The 15003-nt window shown below is 51.6% G+C and overlaps 1 protein-coding gene across 1 annotated transcript; it reads left to right on the forward strand.

Moving 5' to 3' along the window:
• Window positions 1-9763: 9763 nt before the first annotated feature.
• Window positions 9764-10440, forward strand: RNF222 (ring finger protein 222; the record flags this gene model as incomplete). The annotated part of the gene is made up of 1 exon (XM_082603943.1): window positions 9764-10440. Exon 1 carries the CDS (start codon window positions 9808-9810, stop codon window positions 10438-10440), a length of 633 nt encoding a protein of 210 aa, XP_082460069.1. The 5' UTR covers window positions 9764-9807.
• Between the last annotated feature and the right edge of the window lie 4563 nt (window positions 10441-15003).

Below are 15003 nucleotides of genomic sequence, written 5' to 3' on the forward strand. Positions count from 1 at the left end.
TGAGGGGGCTGAGGGCCAAGGGGGGCGAGTTGGGAATGAGAGCAGCCCTTGTCTGCCTACCAAGCCAGGTGCCCTGGCAGGGCCTGTGTTCTGTTCAAAGGCCCCAGGTCTCCCCTGTGCTACCAGCAGCCCCAGGCTATGTAATAATGAGCGGAGAGCCCAGGGGACAAAGGGAACAGGTAAGACAGAGTGAGAATTTTCAGGGTTGTGAATGAACTGAAATCCCAAAACAGCCTCTGAGCTGGCTGGAACCAAGCAGCGCCCCCTGCAATTGGATGCAGGGGTGGGCACTTGACACTTGATTTGCATTTCCCTGATTGAGGTAGGAGATAGATGGGCTTCAGGCTAGACATTTACAACTAGCCTCCTGTTTACACTTCCTGGGGTGAGAAGAAGATGGGCTCAGGCCAGACATTCATTACCAGCCCCCTGTTCACATTTCCTGAAGCAGACAAACGAGCTCCAGGACTACATATTTATGACCGGACTCCTGTCTATATTTCGAGATCTGCGCCTCGATATAAAAACCAGCAACAGGGCCTCCCTGGTGGCGCAGTGGTTGAGAGTCCGCCTGCCGATGCAGGGGATACGGGTTCGTGCCCCGGTCTGGGAGGATCCCATATGCCGCGGAGCGGCTGGGCCCGTGAGCCATGGCCGCTGGGCCTGCGCATCCGGAGCCTGTGCTCCGCAACGGGAGAGGCCACAACAGTGAGAGGCCCGCATACCGCAAAAAGAAAAAAAAAAAAAAAAAAAAAAAAACCAGCAACAGAAATAGGGTAAATAACCAGATATTGGACATTTTTATGGCAGGGACAGAGTGGGACTAAACTCTGTTAAAAGATAAAACAGGTCATACATTTCCCATCCTTGGAGCAAGGGAAGCACTGCACATGTGCAGAAAGGCTCATTGGCGGTCAAAAATGAGGGGGCACCAACCCATAATATGTGACGCTAAGGCTATCCCATAGGCCTCTGGGCTGTAATCCATCTTAGAAAAAAGTTGCCCACGCAAGTTGGGGAGGGTCCTAAGGCAAGTCAGGTGTGGAAAAAGAAACCAGATAACTGGCCAAAGGTAAACAAAGATCGGGAAGAACTGCCCTATACAAATGACTTAACCACCCATTTACCGCACTCTTCCTCATTAGGGAGGACGCCCACACGCTTTCTCTCCCGGTGTGCATCTCTGTCTTGCTCCTATCTTAACAAATCGTTTCTCTGTGTGCTCTCCCACTTGTTGTTGTGCTATGTCTCTAATAATAAACTTTGTACCTGTTTTTACAGTTTTGCCTCCGTGAGAAATGCATTTTTCACTGGGGGCAAGAGCCAGGGGGTGTGGTGGCTAGGATTCATCCAGGCTACCCAGATTCAATTCCTGGGCAGGGAATTAAGATCTGGCTTCACACCACCACTCACTGCTGCCTCTCTGAGATCATGCTGATTAGCAGTGTTGAGCATCTTTTCATGTGCCTATTGGCTATCTGCATTTCCTCTCTGGAAAAATGTCTATTCAGTTTTTCTGCCCATTTTTTTAATCAGGTTGTTTGTTTTATTTGATGTTGAGTTGTATGACCTGTTTGTATATGTTAATCCCTTATCAGTCATATCATTTGCAAATATTTTCTCCCATTCAGTAGGTTCAGGCACCTTATTTGTATCCACTCATTTAATCATCACAATCCTATAGAGTAGGTAATATCACCTCCATTTTTCAGATGAGGTAACTGAGGGACGAAGGGATTAAGTAACTTACCCTAAGGTACATGCACTTTCTCTTTATATAAACACACAAAGAACCCTTGTGAATGCTCATGCACTGATCTCAATTTCCCCACACGCCCTACTATCAAATCCTATAGTGTGGGTCCTCCTGGCTAATATACCTCGGCTCTCAAGCCTTCCTGATCACTAATCCCCCTCTACCTGTCAAAACTTAACAGCCTAGGGCTTTCCTGGTGGCACAGTGCTTGAGAGTCTGCCTGCCGATGCAGGGGACATGGGTTCGTGCCCCGGTCCGGGAGGATCCCACATGCCGCAGAGGGGCTGGGCCCGTGAGCCATGGCCGCTGCGCGTCCGGAGCCTGTGCCCTGCAATGGGAGAGGCCACAGCAGTGATAGGCCCGCGTACCGCAAAAAAAAAAAAAAAACCTTAACAGCCAGGAGTTCCCTGGTGGTCCAGTGGGTAAGACTTCACGATCCCAATGCAGGGGCCCCAGGTTTGATCCCTGGTCCTGGAACTAGATCCCGCATGCATGCCGCAACTAAGAAGCCCGAATGCCACAACTAAGAAGTCTGCATGCCACAACTAAGACCCGGCACAGACAAAATAAATAATAAATAAATAAATTTTTTTGAACTGTCCTATGTCCTATTCTGTTAGGACCTTGCTAGATGGCTAGAGGCAACCTGATAAATAAATTCAAGCTAAGGTTTCCCCAGCTGATATACTTACTCTCTCAGGTAAGGGGTGTTTGTGTGTGTGTGTGTACGCATACATATACATACATACGTAGCTATGATTTTTAAAGTGGAATTCTTATTTTGGAACACAAAACCATGACAGACTATGATAATAAATACTTATATATTCAAAGTAATCCTCAAAGTCAAGCCATGGCAGGGCAGGACCAGTGGAAAAGATTTTCCACTATAACCACATCACAATAGACCAGGGGTCCCCAACCCCCGGGCCGCGGACCAGTACCGGCCTGTTAGGAACCCGGCCACACAGCAGGAGGCAAGGGGCGTGAGTGAGCGAAGCTTCGTCTGCTGCTCCCCATCGCTGGCATTACCGCCTGAACACCCCACCCGGCCCTCCTGTCCATGGAAAAACTGCCTTCCACGAAACCGGTCCCTGGTGCCAAGCAGGTTGGGGACCGCTGCATTAGTCTGAGTCAAAGGACAGCCTGGCCTCAGTCCCCTCCCTGGAGGACACACAGCCTTGATGCTGGGTATTTGGGGCTTCTTTTCAGGGACCCCCAGGAAGCCCTGGCAGAGTCAGAAGCCACACTGCTGAAGGTGCCCCTGGAGGTGTGGATAAAAGGAGAAAAATTTGGCCAGCCCTCTGGGACTAGAGTTGCAAAATGAAATATAGGATGCCTGCTGAAATTTGAGTTTTAGATAAGCAATGGATAATTTATTAGTATAAATAGAGCCTAAGTATTAATTTTTTTTGGTTTATAATGTAAGTTTCATGCATACGTTTTATTTCTACTTCTGTATGCACTCCAGTGTGCTCACCACCGTAAGTTTAGTTTCCATCTGTCACCACACAGTCGATCCCCATTACCCATGAGTAGGTCCCAAATATTGCACTGAGCACCCTTATACTAAAAATTGTTTGTTTATCTGAAGTACAAATTCATCTGGGCTGTCTGCTTTTTTGGGGGTGGGGGCTGAGCCACGCAGCTTGTGGGATCTTAGTTCCCCAACCAGGGATTGAACCCGGGCCCTCGACAGTGAAAGCACGGAGTCCTAACCACTGGACCACCAGGGAAGTCCCCAGTCTGCATTTCTATTTGCTAAATTTAGGCCTGCCTGGGTCTCCTCACAGCCAGTTCCTGGGGAAAGAACATGAGAGACCGTCGTGACCACTGGTACAGCGTCCGTGGGCGAGATGACCAGGTGAGATGCCCTGACTGTCCTTCCCCACCCCAGCCTCAAGGTGGCCATGGAACCAGGCCAGGGTTGGTTGGGTGAGGGAGGGGCCATCGTGGGGTGCCCTGGGGGGGTCACACTCGTGCTTGGCTGTGCCTTGGATCCAGGAACCTCCTTTGTCAGAAGAAAACCAATTTCTCAAGGACTCCTGCCTTATTCTTTTTTTTTAGGCCTCGCCACACGGCATGTGGGACCTTAGTTCCCTGACCAGGGATCACATCTGTGCCCCAGCAATGGAAGCACAGAGTCTTAACCACTGGACCGCCATGGAAGTCCCTGCCTTATTCTTGATTATTTTTTCCTGATCTTGAAAGAAACACATTCAAATATCACAGGAATGTATAAGTCAGAAAGTTCCTCCAGGGACTTCCCTGGTGGTCCAGTGGGTAAGACTCTGTGCTCCCAGTGCAGGTGGCCCAGGTTTGATCCCTGTTCAGGGAACTAAATCCTGCATGCCAAAACTAAAGATCCTGCACGCTGCAACTAAGACCCCTAGCAGTCAAAATAAATAAATTAAGAAAAAAAAAAAAGTTCCTCCAGAGATAAAACTATCAAGTTGGATGTGTGTTCCAGATTTTTCCTCTATAAAAATGATCATATATTATCATCATTTCCATAAACAGAATCACACAGACTGTTCTGAAACTTACTATTTCATGTGATATCAGGGACTTCCTTCCATGCAGGTGTGCATCTCTACTTTGTTGGGTTTTTTTTTAAAATGAATTTATTTTTTTTTTTTTGGCTGTGTTGGGTCTTTGTTGCTGCGCGCAGGCTAAGCGGTGAGCTGCAGTGCCCGTGCTTTTCATTGGTGGCTTCTCTTATTGCAGAGCAGGGGCTCTAGGCACGCGGGCTTCAGTAGTTGTGGCACTCGGGCTCAGTAGTTGTGGCTCACGGGCTCTAGAGCGCAGGCTCAGTAGTTGTGGCGCACGGGCTTAGTTGCTCTGCCGCATGTGGGATCTTCCCAGACCAGGGCTCGAACCCACGTCCCCTGCATTGGCAGGCAGATTCTTAACCACTGCACCACCAGGGAAGCCCTACTTTCTTTGTTTTACTCTGCCTCCTTCTTTACCTCCATGCTGTTTGGTCTTTGGAGCTCTGAGCCCATTTGAGTGTGAGATGAAGGACAAATGTACATAAGCACATCACCCAAATATTTGTGTATGACTTTGGGTGACAAAGCATTACTGACCCCTTTACCCTATCATGGCAGGGGAGCAGGGGGCTGGGGGAGGATCACTGAAATGGGTCCAGGAGGCTGAAGGACTGTATGACTTTTATTGTTGGGCTGAGGAGACCCATCTCTGGGGAGCCTCAGTCAAAGAGGTCCTGGATCCCTGCCTCCATCGTGAGACCCTCTGCTTGTCTCCAGCACCCATCCCTGGGCTCCTCCTTAGGCAGGGGCCCCTCCTCTCCTAGCATCCTCATCGACATCACCTGACTCCAGCAGGGGCCAAACTCCTGGGCAACGCCAAGAGCCTCCCGGCCTCAAACGGGTTGGCCGGCATTCACTTCCCGGTGCTGTCCTCCCGACCTGCTCAGTCACTAGGAAATGCCTTGGAGGCAGCAGCTGTCACAGTGACAGCGGCAGGAGGACGTGCCGCCCGCCCAGCACCTCTGGGTGGCTCAGATCTGCTCCATGGAGGCCCCGGGTGGAGAGGCAGATGCTGCTTGCCCTGGTCCCAGCCAAAGTGAGTCTGGGGGCCGGGCTGGGGGAAGGGAAGGAGTGGGATCCAGTCAGAGCTTGGCAGGGCTCTGCACTGACATTGGAGTGATGCCAGGGTGTGTGAGAGAGAGAGAGAGAGAAAGTGTGTGTGTGTGTGTGTGTATGGTGTCTAGGGGTGAGGAAGTGGTCAACAAAGCCTTGCCTTGGGAATCCAGGAGGGAAACCCGGTGCCCACAGGTCTCACTCTGCCTCATTGTCCCAAGGTGGGGGGCGGGGATCGTCTGGGCTGGTGACACCCCCCTCCAGTCCTCGAGGTGAGCTGCTGTGGGAGAAACTAGGCACTGGGGCTTCATGAGGACAGCTTCCCCTGAGCTGGCCCTCGTCCTCCCCTGCCTCCCAGGCAGCTGGAGGGGCAGCCCCGTTTACAGTCACTCTGAGGAGGGAAGTTTGGGGAGTCACTTTCCCATCCAGGCTTCATCTATTCCTAAAAAAAAAAAAAAAAAAAAAAAACCTTTACTGAGGTATGATTGACATACAACAAGCTGTATATATTTAACATATACAACTGGATTCTGGAGCTCTCGTGAGGTATTTTCATCCCTGGATGTTTGTTAGATCAGTGTTTCTGTAGAGAAACATTCTGTGAGGGCTGGGACCTCTCTCAATTCTTCACCTACTCCTTGGATCAAGGTCTGGAATGCCCTCCGTGCAGGCATCCGAACCCTTGCTACAGGAGGTGGTACGCAGCATGGGCCACGCAACCAAACTGACCTGGCCTCGAATCCTGGTTCTGCCCTGGACTAGCAGCCTGACTTTGAACAAGTTACTTAAGCCTCGGGGTTCCTCATCCATAAAATGGAAATAATATCCACCTCCCAGAGTCGTCATGATGAAATGAGGGAGGGATGCAAAATGCTAAGCACATAATTAGCGTTCAATAAATAGTTGCTGTTACAATTATGTATTAGCTCAACACTGGTCCCATCTCACCTAGGAAGACTTTTCAGCCCTCCTTCCCCGAAATTTTCTGAAGCACCAATGGGGATGCCTTTGGCAGATAATGTCTTGCACTGTTATTTAGCTAGTTTGTGCCCAAATCAGAGCATTATTCCTTGCATTTCTTCTGCTGCCCTCTCCCCTGCCCCAGCACCCAAGACAGAGTCAGGCCCATAAGAGGAACTCAAGGATGGAGAATGAAATGGAATTAAGAGAAAGGGAGAGACGCAAGGAGGGAGGCGTCAGGGAGACTGAGAAAGGGAGGTGAGAAGGTGGGGATGGAGGGCGGGTGGCATTGTCCAGATGTGAGTGACATGCCTCACCTGAAGCACACGATGGGGAAGGGACTGCACAGAGAAGCCACCAGAGGGGACCTGGGATGTCTTTTGCATCCCCTGCATTCTTTTAATTTTTCCTCCAACTCAGTCCTCCCTGCTCCCCTCTCATCCCAAGGAGGAAAGTGCTTCCTGATTTGGCTAATATCTACTCACCCACCCAATCTATCAACTGATTCTAATGTTTTCTATACTATCTATGAAATCTCTCTCTCTCTCTCCCATCTCCCTCTCCATTCTCTTTCCCAGGTGACCTCAGACAAGTCACTTCCCTATCTCTGGACCCGGGTCTGCTCACCTATAAAACTAGATTTTCCTAAATGGCCTCAGAAGTCCTTTCTTCCCCCAGCATTCTCTTATCTGCTTTACTTCTCTTTTTTTAAACTTATTTATTTATTTTTGGCTGCGTTGGGTCCTCGTTGCTGTGCGTGGGCTTTCTCTCATTGTAGAGAGCGGTGGCTTCTCTTGTTGCAGAGCACCGGCTCTAGAGTGCAGGTTCACTAGTTGTGGCGCACGGGCTTAGTTGCTCCGCGGCATGTAGGATCTTCCCAGACCAGGGCTCGAACCCGTGTCCCCTGCATTGGCAGGCAGATTCTTAACCACTGCGCCACCAGGGAAGTCCCTGCTTTACTTCTCTTGCCCGTCTTGATAACTTATTTCTTAGTTACCCAAACAACTTACGCGATTGATCATTCCTCCTTTTGAAAAAATCTTTTTTCAAGAAAACTTATAAATGTCCCCTAGGCTCTAAAGTTTCATGAAGGGCTTTCTTGATCACTGCTTATTTCCAATGCCTGGCTCAGTACCTAGCCCGCAGCAAGCGCTCAATAAATATTTGTTGAATAATTGGATGGATGGATGGATGGATGGATGGAATTGCCACCACATGCCTGTGGGGAATAATGAGATGCAGGGGGACATGTTAGCAGTTGGTCGGCTTAAGAAAATCAGGGTCATCCTGAGAATAACCCCAGTTTAGACATTGGCAAGTGTGTTATGGAAACAAAAAAGTTAAAAAGTCTGAGAAACACTGGAATCACCATCTTAATGATCTATTGCCCATCACTTACCTAATCTATTGTCATCTTGTTCAGTTATTCTACTTTGAGGAGAGCTGCCCTATGTCAGGGGTGTGATATTCTTGAGTCACTTACGTAATAAGGAACATCTGGGGAGGAGAGGGAAGGCCAGAAGGCAGATGCCAGGAGGGGAAAGGGCTCGGCCTGCCTTAACAATGACACCTACCGTTTATTGAGCACTTACTGCGAGCCAGACTCTTCACTCATGCTACCTCACTTAATACTCTGGACAACGCTGAGAGGAAGGTGGTACGATTATCATCAACCCCACCTTAGAGATGGGAAACCGAGGCTCAGATAGGTTATACAGACAGTAATGGGTATATCAAGGATTTGAAGCCAGCTTCAGAGTCTGAGCACTTGAACCCTCACCCCAGCCTGGAGGCCACACTGACCACTTCAGAGACCAAAGCTTGAAAACCCCTGCAAAAGCTTTGGTGTTGCCACCAGGGTCCCCAGTCCCCTACCCCTCCCTTTACTTTTTTTTTTTTTTTTTTTTTTTTGCGGTACGTGGGCCTCTCACTGTTGTGGCCTCTACCGTTGCAGAGCACAGGCTCCAGACGCGCAGGCTCAGCAGCCATGGCTCACGGGCCCAGCCGCTCCGTGGCATGTGGGATCCTCCCGGACCGGGGCACGAACCTGTGTCCCCTGCATTGGCAGGCGGACTCTCAACACTGCGCCACCAGGGAAGCCCCTCTCTACATATTTTTGCTCTTTCTTGGTTATGGGACCAAGTTTTCAACTTGGCAAAATGGACTTGGAACCAAGCCAGGAGGGGGGAGAGATTCCAAAAGATGTGTGATTGAACCAACTCTAGTTTGTCCTTCCTATTAACTAATCTTGTTCTCACTACGTCATCTCTCAGGTCTGGGGGCTGCCACACAGCTCTAGTTGTCAGTGTGTCCAGGGGTCTTTTGCCTACGTCACTGATGTAAGAATATATCAATAACAGGTGATCACGGTCCTTCTAAAGAGGCTGTTCCAGATGAGTTTAGATGACACAACTGTGGTACTGGGGACACACAGAAGAATGAGAACACTTGGACTGCATCACATACCCAAAGAGGTGTTTCTCATCAAGGTTTACACCTTGGGAAACTGGACTAAATCCAACAACGTTGCCATTGCTCAGAGCATCGCTGGAGCCTCTCTTTAGCTCTCAGATAATGTGAGAAACCCACCTGTTACATCATGGCGACTCCTTATCTTTGATTTAAAACAATCTTATGCCACTTGAGCACTCATTTGCTTTCTCACCAGAATGGGCACCCAGTGACTTTTGGCCATTTCCAAATACCAGACGTATCCTCGAAGGATGAAAATCTGCCTTCACAGAGGTTAATCAGAAGGTTCTCTCGCAGCCTCAGGCAGGCCTCTGGGAAGAGTCTGAAGGATGAGTGAGCTGTGATGGGCCAAGGAAGGCGCCCACAGCTCCCTGACGTGACCGCGCGGCCGGCCAGGAGTCATTTGGATGTGTAAGTTTTGAGTTTCATTTTCAAAACCCTCGTTGCTTTACAGCCACACGTAGCACACAGGAATGCGATCCAGGGGCTGAGCACAATCCAGTGGGTCAGCCAGCCCGAGCGGGGAGACGGAGCAGCAGCAGAGGCTTTTCTGGAAAACGGCCACTCTGGGCACACGCCCACAATGAAGCCTGGACTGAGGCCACGGGTGCATCCGCTTAGCCACCTGCTTTCCCTGGGAAATGGGTCCTCCGGCCTCCACTTCGGCCATGGAACCAGGAAGGGGGAGGGGGTGACCTCACAGCGAGTGCCCGTCGGGGTGGAGGTGGGAGGCTACACCTTCCCCCGCCACCCACCTCCTTCCAGAGCCCAGCCGTTATTTGTCTCCCAACCCCCCTTCCGGAAGCGGCCCCTCGTCGCCTCCGGAGGGTCCAGGGTTTACTTCCGGTAGACCTTGGAGGAGGAGCAGCGGGAGAGGACCGAGGAGGAGGAGGGGGCGGGGGCAGCGGGGCGGCAGGAGGCTCGGAGGGGTCAGGCAGGGGAGCGAAGGAGGGAAAGGCGCTGATACTCCGGCCCTTCCCGCCCACAGCCAGGGCCCTGCCCTCCCGTGCGGCTATGTCCGAGGGGGAGAGAGAGGAAAGCTCGGGCAGCGAGTGCCCCGTGTGCTACGAGAAGTTCCGCGAAATGGAGGGCGCCAGCCGGACGCTGAGCTGTGGCCACATGTTCTGCCATGACTGCCTGGTCAAGTACCTCCTCTCCACGCGCGTGGACGGGCAGGTCCAGAGGACCGTCGTCTGCCCCGTCTGCCGCTACGTCACCTTCCTAGGCAAGAAGAGCTCCTGGCCCTCCAAGCAGGACAAGAGCTCTCAGACCCTGGCCGTGCCCATGGGCCTGAAGCCCATGCCACCGCCGGACACCCTAGGCCACGCTAACCCTCTGGCCCTCTCCCAGCCTTTCTGGAGGCCGTCCCCGAATCAGGGCGGCCAGCTGCCCTTGGTCCCGCCGCCCGGCCTGCCCCGGGAGCCGCAGATCTTCATCATCAGCTGCCACGGGATGCCCCTGGGGAAGCAGGACAGCATCCTGCCCGGGCGCAGCCTGGCCGAGCTCTCGGAGGCCTCCCTGGTGCCCAGCTCCACCCGGTCGTTCTGCAGCTGCTCCCAGGCCCTACTGCTCATCATCCTCATTGCCGTGGTGGCCGTGGTGGCTGCCATCCTGCCCTGGGTGCTGGTGGTGAGGAAGCACGCGTGAGTGGGGCACCGGCCAGACGGCCGCTCTGGAAGCTGCCCGCTCACACAGCCAGGCTGCCTGCGGGGGGCCAGCCGAGCCCTGAGGGGTGGCCAGGGGCAGAGGGCGTGTTAGGGCGGTGCTGGCTGGAGGTCCAGTGGCATCTCCCCACCCCGGCTCCTTGCCCCCAGTGCATCTCAGACAGAACAGGGGGGCCAGGACTGGGCTGAGCAGCCAGGCTCTGGGCTGAATGAAATGGAAACTCCAGGCTCCAGGCCAGGGAGGAAAGCGTGATGGACACCCCTGCTCAGAAACAGCAGTAGGGGCATACTCTCAGGGGATACTGGCCCTTCCTCTAGGCTAGAGCCGAGCAAGGCAGGGAGGTGGGCGGCTGCTCCGTCCTGTGGGCTCACCAGCCCGGAGGGGTAGTCCTCATCTGCCAGGTGACCTACCTGAGGCCAGCTGGGGTTCTGCGTGGGGTACATCCTGGAGGGGGCCCAAGGGCAGGACTCCTCCAGGTCAGAATTCCCAGCCAGGGTCCTCCAACCTGCTCCGAGCAATAAACAGAAGGAGTGGCGCAGGGGCCAAAGGCACTTGTGTTTCCTGGAGTCTCAGCCCCCATCCGTGACGCCCCACAGCTGGGCAAGGGTGCCAGCCTGGAAGGTCTTCCCTGAGGGGGAAGCTGATCTCAGGGAGCTCCTGGAGGAAGGAACAGAAAAGGGGAGCGGAGGCCACGTCAGGAGTCGGAAGTTTGTTGACAGAGGCTGAGGCCAGCAGAATGGCCCACAGAGCCAGAGGTCTCCCCAGGCCTCCCCGGCCCAAGAATGGTCCAAATCTTGAGTCCTGGGCTTTTCAAGGATAGTCTGGAAGGCGGGCAGTGCAGGGGAAGCCTGGTGGCCGGGACTTGAGTCAGCTGAAAACTATGTGGGCAAACGAACCCCTGGGGGCTCCCTCCCAGCCCAGGTTCTCCTCTTCCTCATGACCAACCACTCATTAGAGGCCACACCAGCTGGGCCAGTTCCCGGGGTGGATTCCCAGGCTGGGCTGGGTGAGGAAGGGTGGGGAAGAAGACAGCTGTGCTTGGCAGGGATGCTTCTGTCTCAATGAACACTGGAACCCACGGCGCTGGCCAAGGTCACATCACCCAGGGACACCGCCTATGCTGGAGGTCCTTGATGGGGACACTAGAAAAAGCTCAGGTTGGGTCTTGGCTGGGGAGCGAGCCATTCGGGGACAGCTATTTTCTGTTTACTAAGGCCCATAAGTCAGTGGGCCATCATCTTAATTTTAGGGCTAAAAACAGCAAAAATCTCAAGCTGTTTTCTGAAATGGGTGGTTGTTCAGAGCCCAGGTGTGCCAACAGCCAAACTCTCCACAGCCTCTGCCTCTCTCAGCAAAGTTCGCTGTATGTGGAGAAAGAAGTAGCGCCCTCTTACCTAGTTCCTAAAAGCCTGTAGTGGTGGTCATTTGGGGACCATTAGGGGATGGGATCCACCTGCAGGGGATATTGGGACACAGGGAGAGTTGATTTAATACACTTATGGGCTTCTTTTCAAGACTAGAGAAGAACATAGGTGCTATTGGGGGAGGTACAGGTGGATTCATGGGAAAAATTGTTTATTACAGGAATTAAAATGTTAAATTTACAAAGACTCTACTGAGTCAGTTTTAACCACACCCAGGCTGCTTCAAACAGTGTCATGAATTTCTGGGGACCTGCTTTTAGCCTTTCCAGATTCTATTGTGTTTGCCAAAAGTTAATTTCGAAATACCTGTAGTGTTTCCATATTGTTCAGTCGTGACTTGTAGATGGCATTTCTTTTATCTTCAAACAATGTCAAAAGCTATATATTTTCTCAAAGATTCCAGACACATTGTAAATGCATGTGGGAAGCGATGAGCCTGGACTTTTAGGATAATTCATTTTAAATGAAAAAGACCATCTGAAAACACAGATGCAAATGGCTCTTAAACATTTACTCAGCCACACTTGTGAGAGCAGTGCAAATGACAATTGTGCTGGCATCCCATTTTTCACCTATTAGCTTGTCTAAACTCACCCTGCTGCCAACGCTGAGGGAAGCAAGTGAGGTTGGTAGGAAGGGATACTGATAAAACCCCTAGGAGGGGAAATTTGACATTATCTATCAGATGTCCACTTTGACCCAGCAATTCCCATTCTAGAAAGGTATCTGACAGATACACTTGCATATTGCAGCATTGACATATGTAATTGCAGTGTTCCTAAAAACAAAGAATTGGGAAAACCCTACATGCCAGTCAGAAGGGGCTGGTTGTGTAACTTAAGATGCAGGGACTGTCATGCAGCTGTAAAAAGAACAAGGAAGGACCTGCAAACTGACTCTGAAAGTCTCCAAGATCCAATGGCCGATGGGCAGAGGCAAGGCGTGGAACGCTGGGTATCCGATACTACAACCTGTGTAGAAAGTGGGGGCATAAGAGTTTACTTTCCGGGACTTCCCTGGTGTCCAGTGGTTAAGAGTGTGCTGAGAATGGACTTGAGGACACAGGGAGGAGGAAGGGTAAGCTAGGACGAAGTGAGAGAGTGGCATGGACTTAGAAATACTACCAAGTGTAAAATAGCTAGCTAGTGGGAAGCAGCTGCATAGCCCAGGGAGATCAGCTGGGTGCTTTGTGACCACCTAGAGGGGTGGAATAGGGAGGGTGGGAGGGAGATGCAAGAGAGAGGAGATATGGGGATATATGTATACGTATAGCTTATTCACTTTGTTATACAGCAGAAACTAACGCACCATTGTAAAGGAATTATACTCCAATAAAGATGTTAAAATAAAAAAAAAAGACTCCGCTTCCACTACAGGGGGCACGGGTTCGATCCCTGGTCAGGGAACTAGATCCCACATGCCGCGTGGCGTGCCCAAAAAAATAAAAAAGAATTTATTTTCTGATTTGCTTATTTGTGCATAAAGCAATTGGGACTATTCAAAAAAAAACTAGTAAGAGTGGTGAACTGTGGATGGGGATGAGAAAATGATGGAATGGGAAGGGAACTTCTCCCTTTAACTTCGGTATTTGGGGATTTTTGAACCAAGTAAATGTAGGTATTATCTGAACATTAAATTGAAAAATTATATTAGAAGCTAAAGTTATCTTCAGTGTACACACTTGTTGCCTGGTGAGTCGGCCCCGAGAACACTTGGGAGCCGCCAGACTGCTTGTCCTGTGGTTCCAGAGTGTAGCTGATGTGTCCCGTTCGAGGTAGGACATCTTAGGCTTAACAGGCACCCAGGAAGGAAGGTAAAAACTTTAATATTCTCAGCGTTCCTGAGTTCCTCTGGATTTCTTTGGGCCCCACCATTTAATGTACTCATTTTGATTCCCTCTTTCTCGATTTTTTTGGCTGCGCTGCGCGGCTTGTGGGATCTTAGCTCTCCAACTTCCCAGGCCCCTGGCACTGAGAGTGGGAGTCCTAACCCCTGGACTGCCAGGGAATTCCGTTTTGATTCCCTCTTCTCTATCTTTCCTTTTCTTTCTCAAATAAAATATTTCGCTTTAAGCAACCACCCTGGGGTCAGGGCACTACAGGAAGATAACATAGATAGACAGGTAGATAGGCAGACGGATGCCCCGAGGTTGAACATAAACTGTCACTCCTCTCTTTCTCCCCTTGTCCAGAGGCATCCCCCCGCCTTTAGACTCACACACACTCTCACACTCACACACACTCACTCACTCCCTTTGCCACCTCCCATTACAATAACCTTTAACTCTCATACACAGTCTAGGCCGACCCAGCGAGCCGAAGGATCCATACTTCACTGGCGGGCCCCAGGCCGGGGCTGCCAGGAGCCTGGGCAGGCGCATCAGAGACCGCTCTGCCCCTCGGGCCCGTGACCTCTGCCCTCAGTGAAGCCTGAGGACGCGGGCAGCTCTTCTGCAATCACCACTTCTCTCTGTGACCTCCTTCACTATCCAAATGTCCTTTTTTGATACGAAATAAACCACCTTGGCCCCACCCTCACAACTTGTCCCTTTCCCTCATCCTCCTCAAACCCAGAACAAAGGAACGCCACACAACTAATTCTCAACAGAAACTACTGGCAGTTCCTACAAGCCGTGCTGGTGCAGGCCTCTGGGCTCTCGTTTGGGTAGTTCCCTCCACCTGGAACACGCTTCCCCCATTGTCTACCTGGAAAACTCCTACCTAGCTTTCCAGAAACAGTTCATGCGTTACCTATAAAACCTCCCCCAACCCTTACCTTGGTTAGAATTGGCCGCACCTGGGCTTCCCTGGTGGCGCAGTGGTTGAGAGTCTGCCTGCCGATGCAGGGGACATGGGTTTGTGCCCCGGTCCGGGAAGATCCCACATGCCACGGAACTGCTGGGCCTGTGAGCCATGGCCGCTGAGCCTGAGCATCCGGAGCCTGTGCTCCGCAACGGGAGAGGCCACAACAGTGAGAGGCCCGCGTACCGCAAAAAGAAAAAAAAAAAAGAATTGGCCGCACCTGTGCTGTGTCCCCCACTGCATTCCACCATCTTCCCGAGACACTTGATGATGCGAGTTTGTTGACAAGTCCGTCTCCTCCTTCTAGACAATGTGCTCCT

This window comes from Mesoplodon mirus (assembly GCF_964341445.2).
Source record: "Mesoplodon mirus genome assembly, chromosome: 18".
Lineage (NCBI taxonomy): Eukaryota > Metazoa > Chordata > Mammalia > Artiodactyla > Ziphiidae > Mesoplodon > Mesoplodon mirus.